Here is a 14693-nt window from a genome sequence, read left to right as displayed (position 1 = left end):
GTGGTTCAACAATCTGCCCTTTGTAAAGGACACCATATAGATCTCTCCTGAGAACAGAACGGTAAAGGCCTAATAACAGCACAAAACTAATTTTCTGCTCCCTGACTGAGCAATAATACACCAATATTACTAATGTAGTAATACAGCAATATTACTAATGTTTGTAGCAGAAATTTATATAACTCTCATAGTCTATGAGTTGGCTTCTTAAGAGAGTAAACTGGACACCTCACACCAGTCTGGTCTTTAGCAACCAGACCACAAGCCAGGCAAGCTTCAGAATCAATTCTTCTCTGCACCCTGGTTATGCGTTTCTGGTCATTTTGGGGTTCCAGATATTTGTGTGGTGAAAAAAAGCTATACAATATCAGTTCAACAGAAATCTTATTTAGCAAGTATCCACAATTTCAGTAGGCAAACAATACCAAAAATACTTAAAGAGAGTGTTTAAAGCAATGCAGTGTTCTTTACACTTAATGAAATTACCTCTTCCTTTTTCATTTATCTTACTAGAGTACTCATAGTATTGCAGAATAAAATAGAAAAAATTGTGCCTTCTGTTTGGATATTGATTACTTGATTTTGATTAAGAAAAATCTAAAAAATGGGCAGCTAACTATGTGTTTGTTCTTGAAAAATTGCTCTTGGAAAGTAGCAACGGGCAAATCCCTTCTTCTTTAAAAAAGAAAAAATATACACTTCTGGATAAATATGCACCTATATACTTAAGGGAATAGTTTTCTCTCTGAAATGCTATGAGAGATAAAAACTAAAATACACCAAATCATGCCCCACTAGAACACATCTGACTGTTGTTAATGTCAGCAATTCTCTATCCATTTATGTCCCGTATCATTTACTGTTAGCGATTTATTCTGGACTAAACTTACAGACAGATATTTATTATATTTCACTAGAATTCAGCATAAATTTTGTGGTGCTATCATTTCCTCACTAATTGCAGAAACTAGTCAGAAAAAGGCAGAAAAAGACTCTCTGAACTCTTTCGCTGAAGATAAAATCAACTGTAGCAAATAAGAGTGGAAAGTGCGCTATTTCTATATGATTTATTATTTAATCTTTGACAGACAGGAAAATCTCTCCCAACAGCAAGTATGGAAATGACTGCAATATCGCTACTTCTTGGTTCAGTGAAAATACTGGAGCAATCTCAAGCAGTGTTGACTTCCATTCTGTGTTTCCTGGGCACTTCCAGAGTTGCTTCTCTGGAAATCAGAACTCAATATGCCAGAGGAAAAGATCCAAGTACCGTAACAGGTATTTCTGTCATTAAATTCTTCGTTAATCTCACTAGTTACAACTATAGTCGCATTAATAATCCCTTGTCAGTAGATAAGGATAAATCCGCTTCACCAGGCTTCCGATTACCAAAAATATGCTGCTGTTTTTCAATGGGAAATCAATTTTGCTTAAATTGTGTATCACCTGATCTTATGGTATTAGTTCTACCTTGTCCACAGAGAATGAGAGGTATGCTATCCATAATACAGATTTGCAAAGTAATGTTGTGATGGGAAGTTTGACTCCTTCTAGCAGCATTCCCACTGAAGCAAGTCACACATTGTTGTCTTAACTTTCTAAAAAACTAAGAGCTCTATCATCTCATGCAGTATAAAATACTACAACCAAACCAAGTTACAAGACATGCAAAACACTTACAAACATGCCATGCCACCTCAGGAAGAACAGTGATTTGGCTTCCATTGCGCAAAAGGAAAGAGAATGATTCTTTGGAGGACAGTAAAAACAGAGCGAGGTTTTTCCTCAGCTGCCAATGCCTGGCATAGGTGGGTATGAAATATGACATCAGCAGGTGGTAAAAGAAGGTGATGGGTATTCACTTGCTATGGGGTTAATATATGGCATGAGAAACTCTGTCCTTTGCATCCTGCTTCCTGTGTACCTGACTTGCATTTGGACCTAGTGTGACCTCTCTTTCTCTCTCCCTCATCTCACCCCCCCAGCCTGTGCAATCAGACAATTGCCACTAGTTTCTTCGTTTTCCTCTGTGTCGTCCCATAGTCCCACTCTCCTCACCTGACCTCATTAAGGGCCAGGCCAGAGATGTGAAATCCTTTTCTCTGTGCTACCTCTCATGCTTGGAGTTGGCAGAGAGGGTACGAGATAAGCCAGTGCCTCACAGATCTCATCAGCAGCGTTAGGGAGGCAATTGGCCCATCTAACTTTTCACCTCTAGCTTATTTGATAGCTACAGGACCTTGGGATACTCACATTACTCACTGCTGATAAAGGCTTATTAGCCTTATTCTGGCTGCCCTCCAAAGTCCACTACATAGCAACAGAGTAGGAGTGTCAGTCCCTCTAGGCAGACGCTACCATAGTTCACCTGGGAGCTTGCAAATCTATCTGGAGAGCATGATCTGTCCCTCGGTGACGTACTGTACTGGAGCAGTTTTCTGAAGAAACAAAGTAAGCCGGGTTCCCTGGTCCTTCATCAAAGTTCAATGCAATGCTGACTTCACAGTTCTCACTGAAAGTGAAAACAAAGCAACCTTCCCTGGGTTTTGGTTTCACCTGAAGATCTGAAGGCAGCCAGCTCTAGATGTAACTAATTCAGAGCTCCTCAATGTGCATGGGCTACTTTAAATTGCAGTATAAGTTACGTTTCATCTGTCTGCACCAGAAATCACTTGGCACAAGTATAAGAGGCTGGAGGATAAATACTGGCTTCTCAGCAAGTCTTGTATTTTCAACAGCTTTCTAAAAATCTGAATAATCTCACTCCAATCTTGCTAAGTATATAATTAGCAACAATATTATAGCTCTTTCATCCAACTCATTCACCAAATAATTACTACATTTTAGTTTCCACCGTGGCTGTTACCTACTTTTATCATGCCCTATTGGCATTGCTATAATCCTGTTTCACCTTGGATTCCTTAAAACAGTTTGCTGACTCACTCTCCAAATCTTTGCCAACTTATTGTGCTGAACAATACTAAGTTTCAACGCTTATGCTCCCTTATAAACCTCTCTTGGTGCTAGATAACTGGGCATGTGACCATTTGCTGTCTCTGTTAATTTACCAATTATTCATTCACAGCAAAACCTTTTGCCTCTGTGTGTCCTTTCAGTCCACTTCTGGAAATCAAGAATACACTTAGTAAAGCCCACGGAGTCAAGTCAAAATGTAAGCAGCTAGAGAAACAGCAGAGCTAGGAACTGTATCTTTGCTTGGGTTTGCAGATTCCTATTAGAGCATCTTTTCAGAGATTTTGTAAGAAAATTTGGCTTTTCAGCAACCCAAGTGTATTAATTACATTTACCTAATATACTCTTTTTTAAAGAAGACTGTAAAAATTATATTTTGTTATAATCCTTTATCCATCATATTGTTAACACATTCAGGGAATATTAGCAGACTGTACAGAGGTACAATTAGTTTTATAAAAGCCTTTTTTTTGGTTCCAAACAAAAGACTGTAAAGTCAGCTGCATTTAGCACACTCTTCCAAAAGCATTTTGTCTTCCACCTGCTCTCACAAAGGACAGTTTATGTGTGAAAAGAAAGAACAGTGAGGAATAAATGGGGTAGAGGAAACAGTAGAAGCTGAGAAAAAGAAAGAGATTCGGAGAAATGAAAAGTATCTTCAGAAATGGAAGATCTTAATTTGGAGAAACCAACAGCAAAAACAGACATGTTAAAAGGGTTTAAGAAAAAAAGGTTAGCTGACACCATTGTAGACCTAAGATTCTGGCAGACTAAAATGAAAGTTTTATTTCTCTGAACTTCTGCATTATCATTAATACTATTTTGGGATGTGTTTAGCAGTGACAATGAAAAGATTGCTTTTTCTTTGCCTTGGCTCTGAAGTAGGTGCTGTCCTTCCTCCTCCATTCCAAGCAGCTTATGAATGCAACTGATCTCTCTCATTTTCCTTCTGAGAAGCTGACAGTTAAGTTCTCTCTTGTTCCATTTGCTGTGGTTTATAATCTGAATGATACTGTCAGATATTTCCTTAGGTTCTTAGGTAAGGTTCACTTGTACATAAATTTTCAGGATGACCTACAACTGCACATTTTAAAGATACTGGCTAGCTTCTTCTCTGAGTATAACACCACTTTTAAACCTGTCATTTACTTTTGTGGGTAGCTCTGTTATCTTATACTGTAATTTCTCAGAGGAATACCATCTTGCCCCAGTGATTTACTGCATTGGAAGTTCTTGCTTTCTCCTCATTCCATCTGACAGTGCCATACCTTCTGAAGCTATAAAGAATAACCCCTGGTTACACATTTCCTCTTTCTCAGATGTTGTGGTAGCCAGTGACAAACAAACACTTAGCTTATAATCTTTAACTATCACATTTGTTCTTAGGTGCTCTAGCGGAACAATGCCTCTCCTTTCAAACAGTCTCATATCTCAAAACATCTTCTCCGACAAATCCTCAGCCCCAAAAAAAATATCTCACTGTACGTTCAATTCCTGCCCAGCAGCAACCAGGCAAGCAGAGTGTAAAGAAGCTGGTAGGACCAGGGACTGTGGAAACTTCTTCTCCAAATTAGAGAGGCCTGTTAGCACTAGCAATTATTATTAGCAATGTGCGGGCTGGTAATACTGGGTGGATTATCGTTGATTAGCGTTGAAAAAGAATTGTTCCTATCTGAACTGACTACAAAGACGGGGCAGTGCCTTTGCAGTCTAATGACAGTTTGTTAAAAAATAAACCATAGTTAAACCAATTTCTTGCATCTACATTCTATTTTACTAAATTATGCAATGGAGCCTAGCGTAATAGCAGAGCTTGACTACAGCTGCAGTAGACTGACACACTGGGGTGCCCACGTAACTCCCGTTTCAGTCAACGATTACTAGGTTTTTTGAAGTCAGAAGGAAAAGAAAACTGTCACCAAGGAGAGTCTAGTGACTGAAGTCTAGTGAATTTCTAAGCGAGCCAAAGTTAGTTATATTAACCACACCTTTCTGTATGTTTTTTAAATTTTAATATTCATTTTCTCTGCTTTTTATAACCATTTTCCCATGCAAACAAGATGAGGAAACTGGTAGGAGCAGTGAAATTGGTTAGGCACAAAAGCCCCCTTAGTTCATTCCAAAGACACTGTTTGTTGTAATGGCAAGTAAATTAAAACAGTTTCACAGAGCAGTAGGATTTTAGAGTTGACTTCAACCTCTTGCAGTTATGCGAACTGATTGTATATAGTTCATCCAGTTATTAACAAACAGAATATTTTGTCAACATCAATGAACAAGAAGAAATGTATTAGATATGACATGACGATATGTGGATAGCTGAGATCTGGGGACAACCTGCTGGACTGTGGGCTCTCTACTGACCCAAAGTTTGGAAAAGCATGTTAACTAGGGAGTTGCTTTCCCTTTGACTTTATTTCTTTGATGTCAGTTCATTCTGAGTAAGCAGGGCCCAATTTGGTAGCTTAGTTTTGAATAAAATTTGAATAGTGACTCTCAAGTGAAGTTTCATGTGTAAGTTAATCTAAAAAAAAGATTCTATCTCACTGCTAAGCACAGATGCCTCAAAAGTCAGAGGCTGGATAAAGCAAATTTTTTTTGGAGCTTTGATTGCTTTGAGGGAAGGAAGGCTGAAGAAGACTGCCTTTTCCTAGGTATCAGGAGGCATAAGAAGCAGGAATTTCTCAATAGATAGAGTCATCAGCTATCAAAAAGCACAAGCATATTTGTTTAGGTGATGAATGCCTCTGAAAGCTCTGCTTCCTTCAGCATCCATAAAAGTGTAAAATGCTAAATATCGTGCAGATATCTTTGTGAGGATCCAAAAGAGAGAGAAGTCCTGAATCCCTACGTGTGAAGAAAAAGGGTGGGGAGAAAAACATTTCTCAGAGATTTTGTTTGACAAAGTCTTTGAATAAAAGGTCTTGTGTCAACACATCTGAACTACCTTTACAGCCCTGTTAGAGATTATACCAGTTCAACGGCCAAAGGTATCAATCTTAACCCACAGAGAAGTTAATTATTAATCAAAATGCAAACCTGTACATGATAATACTTTGTAACTTTCTCAGTAACAAATTTGCAGCCACCAACCTAAAAACCTCTTTCTGACATAGCAATGACTGAAAACATTAACTAACCTGGAATTCCTGTTTTCTGTCTTCAACTTCTAAAGATAAATAAAATTAACAAAAGTAGCTCTGGTTACAATCACATATATAATTGTTTGAGGATATGTGGTACTGACCCCAGTCAGTCCTGAAATCAACCCATTCACATATTTTTTAGCCATTCCCTCTTGCTGAAATGGTGTACTCCCCGATACTTCACTCATCTTTCTCAACAAAATGCCATCTAGCCACTGCCACTAAAGGCAGAGCAAATATGCAGAGCTATTCAGTGGAGACCAATGCAATCACCCAGGAGCAGCCCCTTCCCAGAGTGTCTGCAAATAAGGACTTTCTCCTACAGGTATAGAACTGAAAATACACTGAAAGTTATACAAGACAAACAGTAAAGTCCATTTGTTGCCCTAAAGTGCTTTCCATATTAAGCTTACAATGGCGAGGCAGCCAGGAAGCACTGTGGCTGGGCAGCACAACTAATTTCTAAGTAGGAGACTGTTACCTTCCTAAACAAAATTACAGGCAACTGTTAGAAGCATCTATTGGCAATTAAACCCCAGAGTCACCACTGTATTCTGCTAAAAAGCTACAGTGACAGTAAAAACCTTGACTACAAATTTAGGGGCACAAAGGAGATTTTGCACAAGTTACTGTAAAACTTATTAGGCTTTATGACTCTTGCTTTACTAGTGTTTTTCTCTTGAAATTAGGCCTCCTTTTTTTTTATTCTAATACAAAGCTGAAAGTTTATAGCAATAAGAGCAGACAGCATAAGGATAAATCACTACTATATTCCAGTTTCAATTAAAAATACTGAAATAAAATTCAAAAAAAAGAGCGTTTCAGAACTGACAGGCCACACAGTATCACAAACTACTACTATTTATTGGACTCTGTCTGTCACCTTATGCACATATTTATAGCACAGGTAGATTGAGTAAGCATACATATTAGAGGAGAAAGAAAGGCAAATATACACATTTCAATTGACTGAGAAAAAGTCCTGCCATGATCCCATGACCCAAAATAATACAGCTTTCACAAACAGCTTCTGAAAAGCATTACATCTTGGGTAAAAGCTATTTTCAAGGTTTCAGAGTTCCAGCCCCTTAGCCACATCAATACAGTACTGCAACAAAACATAAATGAAATAGATTTCCAGTGCATGAGGAGAGTTACTGCCTCAAAGAGAGTAACTCCAGTAGGCCAGAAAAAGTAAGATGGAACCATTTTTCCATGGGAAAAGAAAAGGGTCACTAGTAATACAAAAGGGTCCATTTAATAAATATAGGAGGAATTTTGGAAGCAGGGTATTACTTAGCCTCTTACTCAAACACATAGCCAAGCTATGTGGCAACAAACAGCGAAGCTACTCGACCTGCTGACTGATGACATGCTCATACAGTACATGCTTGAAGACAAGCACTTCTGAATGTCTGAGTTGACTGGTAGTGTTGTGAATTACTGCAGACATACTACATTTTTGTTTTTCAGTGTATGCAGCTGAATGAAATGCAAGCCAAAATGAAATAATTATAAAAACTTAAAAAAACCCCAAATTTAAGCTCTGTTAGGACAATCTTGCTTATTCACATAAAATACTCAGTTAATACTTTGGAATTAGCCACACTCCTGAAAATACAATGCCTATTTACAGAAAAATCATTTTACATATTCTTTTCAAAAAGGCCTATTTTCTTCCCTGTCAGGAGCAATTCAAACTATCAAGTCTCAAACCTACTGAGTGCCCTACTCTCACAACTACATAGGTGATCTAGTGAGAAAACAAGATGTAGGGAGTTAGAACTACATCAACAGAACAGTAGGGAAAGACAGCAATAGCCAGAACGCAGGCACGTGAGCTGGAGTCAACTGCCTAACTTGTTGCTCTCAACTTTTTAAAACTAAGTACACGAACTTTTCACTTGCATCTTGCCAGGTAAAATGAGGATATTCTTAAAAATTTCTTGAATAAAAAAAGTTTCACTCCAGGCTTTAACTGTGACCAGGAAAAAAAAAAAGTTTCCTCAGAAAACATTCAACTCATGAAGACAGGAAGCAGTGCAAACAATCCACTTATTTCAACAGAATTATTCATTACTAAGAACCGTGTATTTATAACATTCAACAGACATTGTCTGGGGCTCTTTTCTCATGTTTCAGGACACAAGAAATTTGTACCACATTGATCTTCGAGACAGTGAACAGAGCACATCGAAAACAAGTCGGTTCACTGCTCTCACAGATCGTGGCTATGTTCTTTCCCCTCTCATTGCTGAAAGTTTATTCTCTAATAAGAAATTCCCAAGGCATCTTGCAATAGGAAGCATTCATGAATGAATGCATTAATAAGTGTTTCCTATTGCATGGTCCACTGGGAATTCTTTACAATACTTGCAAGGAGTTTACAAACCTTCATTAGTTACATAAAACAGTAAAGAAAGTTTGCTTTTTCAGAACATACTACTTTGCCACTTTTCAAAATATCGCAGCAGACTTAAACACCAGCATGAAATAGAGCCAATGCCCTTTTACGTACTTACCATGTACCACATGCTTGGCCACTTGGGATCATTGAAATAAGTGGATTGGGTACCACCAGGTTTATAATCTCTCTTTATCCTTCTTTTAACCACCTGCTGTTGTATCCACTCCACCTGCCAACAAGGAAAACATTTGGTAAGGGTTAGGGTTCCATGGAGATTATCAAGAAATGTGTGAAATCTTGGGAAGTTTCCCATTACCAGAGTCCAAGACATATTTCATGTTAAAGGGTTCATTTTGGCGGTGGGAATGCACAGCTCACCTTGGCATACTGCTCACTAGGGAATATATCCAATTTAGTTAGTGCTACAAGTCTCCATGAGCAACTACTTAAATTCCTGCTAGAAAGATTTCATTGGCTATCATCTTCTGAACAACACCTTTATTTTATTATTTTTCATTATCAGACTAGCTCCTCTTTCAAATTTATAAAATCAGTTACTTCTATAAAGCTTTACAACATATCACAATGAGAAACGAAAGAAGTTTCTGATAGTTTTCTTTCTTTTGTTTTATTTAAGTTTGTTCTTGAAAATAAAATGTTCAGTAATATACTCAAATGTTTTACTTAAACCAGTATAGAAGTAGCTTCATCACTTGGAGTCAAGAAACAGAATTAAACTGTATTTTTGTAACAGTGGGACTCTCAGTCAGTCAGGCTTTTTGCGACTTTCTTTTATCCTGCAGTGCTCCCCAGGAAGAAATAGCTGGGCACCCAGCAACAGGTTAAACTACAACTACACCAAAAAGCACTTGAAATAGAAAAATAAAAATCAGGATTAAAAAGCTAGTTCTGAAAGCCAGCTTCTTGTCTATCAGGCACCTCTTCAAAGATTCACGACGTATCCAAAAAGGGTGACACCGAAAATGACATCAACCTTACAGCACATCATTTCTGTCTAAATGGGAGCTAGCTTCCATAAATGTGAATAATATAAACTATCCACAGACAAAGCCAGGTTATATTTATACATATCTGCCTTCCTGACAGCTCATATTTCTGCCAAATTGTTCCAGAGGATATAACTGCAGAAATTCAATTCACCTCTTCCCAGACAAGACAGCCATTTCCTACTAGTAGCCAACTCTGCACCTTAGATCTGTGCTGTTATGAACATCTGTGCATGCACACATACATAAATATATATATAAAAGAAATTTATTTTCAGCTCACATATTTCACTTTGTCACATGTCAGAGATGGTATTAACGTTTCTCCTTAGCAGGCCAATGTCTATGCTATGTATCCTCAACTCCAAACCGTGGGATCCCTACACAGACAAAACTCTATTGACACTAACAAATTTTGCTTGAGGTCCATACCACCTTGGCTTCTGACTTCTCCTTCCAGGTGAAAACATAGAAAGGCATCTCTGAATTCTGCTTGGGAGCATTCCCAGAATATTGCTTCTACAGGCTGGCAAGGCTTCGTGATTTTCTTTATAAAGAAGAACGGAATCTTTCCCCTTGCCAAGAAGTACCTTCAGGGTCAACAGCATACTTCTATATGCTTCTACAGGAGAAATTACGCAGCTGAAGAATACAGACTATCTAACTGGTAATGCCTATACAGAAACCCATTTCTCTGTTAAATCTTCCAGCAAATCCCTTTCCACTTTTGATAGAATTAAGACCTTGGATAAGGTGTCTTTCTCTCCTGGTTACTCAGCTCCTCTTTTAGCTTGGGCTGGCATCCATCATGGTGGACTTCCTCTCAAGAAGCCTAGAGCTGACTGCCAGCTTCAGATCTTACATGACCCAGAAATACTTTCATTAGGAACAGGCAGGTAATCAGTCTTTGGCACCATTTGACATAGCAAACTTTGGAGGCCTGCAAGATGTATACAGTGTATTTGGCCAGAGGCCAAAAGGAGAGCCAAAGACTTTGGCAAGCACTAGGCCTTAAGACTCAAGAGACTGATTTAAAGTGGGATCAAGATCCCTTTTAACTGGAGCTCCCCTCCATCAAAAAAGGCTGACACCCAACATTTATATAATGAATCCTACTTCCTTGTCACCTGCTGCGAACACGTCTTCTTTCCAGATCCCCACAGAAAAGCTATTTTTTTCTCCTAAGTTTCTCTCCTCACAGACTGCCCAGCTCTCCCAACACATCTGAAGCCAGCTGAGGGGTATCCCACATACCATTTCATCTCTGACTCAGTAGCTGGCTCTGTTTTGTTCTTAGCATGTAGAAGTCAGTGACAAACAAGGCTGAATAAGCAATTGTGGTTTTCAGGGCTTATACAGATCCATCTTCCAAACTTTACTATCAGATTTGGCTATTATTACTAGATAGATAGATACATTTTCAGCTGAATGAGGGGGTCTGAGGCTTCTTGCTGGCAGAGTACTTACCATCAGCTTAACTCATCCCTTAGCTGTAGGAATGAATCACACGAGCATGTTAGCATGTCCTTAAAAGTTATGCTGAAAGCGGTTTAAGTCAACCAAGTTCAACCCTGCACATGCTGCAAGCACATACGGAGCATGCCATGCTGCACAGGGCAACTCATTACAAAACTCATTCCTATCTGAGTCTGCAGGAAGGAGTTATAAATGCCTATCCCCGACACAATTTCAGGATCTGATACTGGTGTAAAGATGTCCCCAAAGGAAAAACAATGAGATAAACTCAGCAGAAAAAGTGTAAACTTCCACCCTCCCTACCCACTACTAACTCTGACTTAAATGCAGGAACATTCATGGAAGAAGGTAGGCACCAACAGTGCTTTTGCTTAGAGGAACTGCAGGTCAAGATGCCCCGGCATTTAAGTTGGCATTACGAACTCCTCTGCATTGGTGTTGCTACAAGCAATATCATTAGCAACTGTGAGGGGTTTCTGAAAAACATCTCTCTTTTGTAAATGTAGCCAGAGGAGTATAAAATGGTCCAGGAGACGGTGTAACACAGAGAAGTTTAAGCAGAACTTGGAAAACCTAATACCTTTTCTATATGGAGGAATGAGAAGGGGTTTTCCTGACAAGACAAATTACAAAGCTCTTTACTATTCACTGTGAAAACATGTATTCATTTACTACCTGTTCAGCTGTAAATATCTGCTGACTATTAAAAAAATTGTAAGTAAAGGCAACATAGTGCTTCCGGAGACTGATACATTCATACATTGATGTTTCAGAAAAAAAGGTTAATTCCTTTTGCCTCTGTTCCCTTTGTTTCAGATCACGTTACAGAGAGCACCTATCAGACATTTCTTTAGTCCAAGCAATCATAAACGTTGTCTCATTGTACCATCCCAGTACACTGTCAATAATACATGAAGAATTTCTTTATATGTATACATGTAGGTATTTCTATGCATGAATGTACTTATACAAGAGCATGTATCAGCCGAGTTAATCTGCAAGTCAGTTTTATCTTAGGTGGTTAGATTTTAGTGAGGTACGGATAGACATTCTTCAGTATCTTATTTCCTGCCTTTAACAAAAAAGCTAAGTGACTGTGCTTCAGATAATGTGTCACAAGGCCTGCCCCTACTACATACTGCATTTTGTCAATAATTTAAGTTTCCTCAACTCCTAGCAGAGTCAGGGAAAACATATGAAAGAGTCATTTTGTGAAGGGCTGTCCAGCTTGCATGATCAGACCCAAAGCCAGAAAAAGGAACGTAATTTTTTGTCTTTCCACATGGCCAAGTGACAGTTTTATGTAAGTGAGGGACAAATAGCATGTTTGTGTGAGCATGTGTATGGCAGGATAGTGCTGGTAGCTTTGTACTGATGGAACTGGTGTAAAAACCTGGGCCATGCTGGGCACCTACAGCTATCTATAAACGTGGAAGGGGAAGTGAAAATGGCCATTCAAATTCTGTGCACTCCCTTAACGGAGCGACAGTAGGAAGTGAGACAGAGTAACCCAAAACAATACAGTACGCCTAAGTGCAGCCCTGACGATAACCTTGTTGGTAAGATTTTTTGCAAACAACTTCTGTTGGAATCTGCTTGATAGTTGTTTTTACAATTGCACTCAGGATGTACCGAAATACACATCTGGAATGTAATTAAAACCATCACAGGAAACCCACTTTCTCAGCTGAGGAGTGAGTGCATAAAATTTAATTTACAGAAAATACCATTTCTATGGAAATAGAATCGCTTACTCCACTGAAATATGGGTTTGGGTTTTTTCTCTAACAAGTGAACAGAAAAATCTGTTGGTAGTCTTCAGTCTGAACTAAATTGTACAATCACTGGGTTTTTTTTAACGAAGACTAGGCCAAGACTCAGCAGCTATTTTAGTATACTGACATATATTGCCTTTGAGTATTTTATGGGTATTTTATTCACATGCCACAGTCAGATGCCTGGTATATCTTGGATTTGTTTGATTCTGTATGAAAAGAGTTCATTTGTATAAAAATATTTTCTTTTAAAAAGCGTCCACACTTCCTAACCCATAGGCCTTGAAGGAAAATCTCTGGAGTAATTGATTATACAGATTCTCACTTCTTGCCAAAAGGAGACTCTATGCAAACAATGAGGTGCATTTTAACATTTCCATAAAGTCACATTTACTGAGGGGGAACAGTGCACATTTTCCCATTGACTTCAGCTTCGAAAGTTCCATTTCCTGAATGTCTAGAAATCAAAGCCAAGCCAGATTGGAGACCAAACTATTTTAAAAAATCATCATTTCCAGTCTCCTCACTTCAGCACTCACAGGGTTGTTCTGTACATGATGCAGCTCTTCTTCAGAGACCTGCATGAAACCATGCTACAGAATAAAAGCTGCTCTGAGCTATTTGAAGCACACCATTCTTTTATTCTCTTTAACTGCTAAGGAATATAGAAAAATGTTATCTCTATGTGAAACAAAAGTATTTTCTGCCAGTTTCCCTCTCATTCATTCAATAGAATTCATGGAAAAGTAGCCCTATATAAGAATGTTGTATTAGGACTTTCTCCAGTGCAAAAACTGTGAAAACTAAAAAATAAAAAAAAAAAGTTGGAAAAAGAGGGAAAAAAATTAACATGCTGAAAAAAATAATCTGCCTATTTATCAAAGCCATGCAATTTTTAGCATATACACACTGGATACTCTCTGAAAGAGTTGTTATTTGTATTTAAAATATAGGATGAGGGGGTCTCCTTGGATAAATATTTTCAAATCGATTAGAAATGTGTAGCTGCCTAGAACTATGTAAGCAAATCCAATATGTGAAAAAGTAATTATTAAAGAGCAGAAGTTATAGACAAGCTAAAGGCATAATTCTTTCCAGTATGAGGAGAGCACGCATGGGGGAAAAAAGACCCTAACTCTGAAGCAGGGAATAAATTTCATACCCAGACTCTACTATTTTAATGCCCTAGAATGAAACATGAAGGTGTGGATCTTCAGTCTATGAACAGGAGTTGCTGCATGTGCCACTCCCAAATGCAGTCATGGCTTTATTCCTTGTACTGCCATCACTCAGCTCAGTCTGTCCTACACCTGTAAGAATAAATTAGAAATTCTTGCTCAGATAACAAGAAAGCAGGTTTCACAGGAGCCCCACAGATTAAAGAGAAAAAGGGAGAGAAAACTCAGATAGGGGATGTGGAAAGCATCAATAAACAAGTGACGAATCTGTAGGAAGTCAGGCTGAATGAGCAAAAGGGGCAACACTCATCATGTGGAAAGCTGAGGCTGGACAGCATCGCCGCTCTTTTACATAGAGTTTGTCAGCAGAAGGAATTATTCTGGCATAGCAGCCTGCCTCCCCGCGCGATATCCTCACACTGCACCTGGTGTACTTGACTCTTTCCTAGTTTGAACCATCTTCACATTCATCTGCAAGTGAATTTGAATACACCAAGCTGAAGAAGGATGGAAGTGAAGTCGGGACACTCTGAGAGAGAAAATGAGGAGAGCAGGCACGGGGAAAAAAAGATCCTAACTCTGCAAGGCATAAATTTCCTATCCAGAACCGATTATTTTATTAGGCCATCAGAGAAAAATCCCAAAATTGTTCCTACAGGTCATAGTAGCGAAAACCAATCATTTATACATCTTAGTTGTCCTGTCATGCATGGCACAAACTCTATTTAAAC

The 14693-nt window shown here is 38.6% G+C and overlaps 1 protein-coding gene across 1 annotated transcript in view; it reads right to left on the bottom strand.

The window, feature by feature from the left end:
• Positions 1 to 14693, bottom strand: part of PCSK5 (proprotein convertase subtilisin/kexin type 5) — a 250946-nt gene that overhangs the window by 194971 nt on the left and 41282 nt on the right. The window contains exon 3 of the mRNA XM_068927337.1: positions 8642 to 8755. Within this exon, the coding sequence (XP_068783438.1) occupies positions 8642 to 8755 (114 nt within the window). The remainder of the gene's footprint in view (positions 1 to 8641; positions 8756 to 14693) is intronic.

The sequence above is a fragment of the Struthio camelus genome, chromosome Z, assembly GCF_040807025.1.
Source record: "Struthio camelus isolate bStrCam1 chromosome Z, bStrCam1.hap1, whole genome shotgun sequence".
Taxonomy (NCBI): domain Eukaryota; kingdom Metazoa; phylum Chordata; class Aves; order Struthioniformes; family Struthionidae; genus Struthio; species Struthio camelus.
The sequence above is the reverse complement of the archived record's forward strand: the minus strand, read 5'-3'. Positions and strand labels throughout refer to the sequence as shown.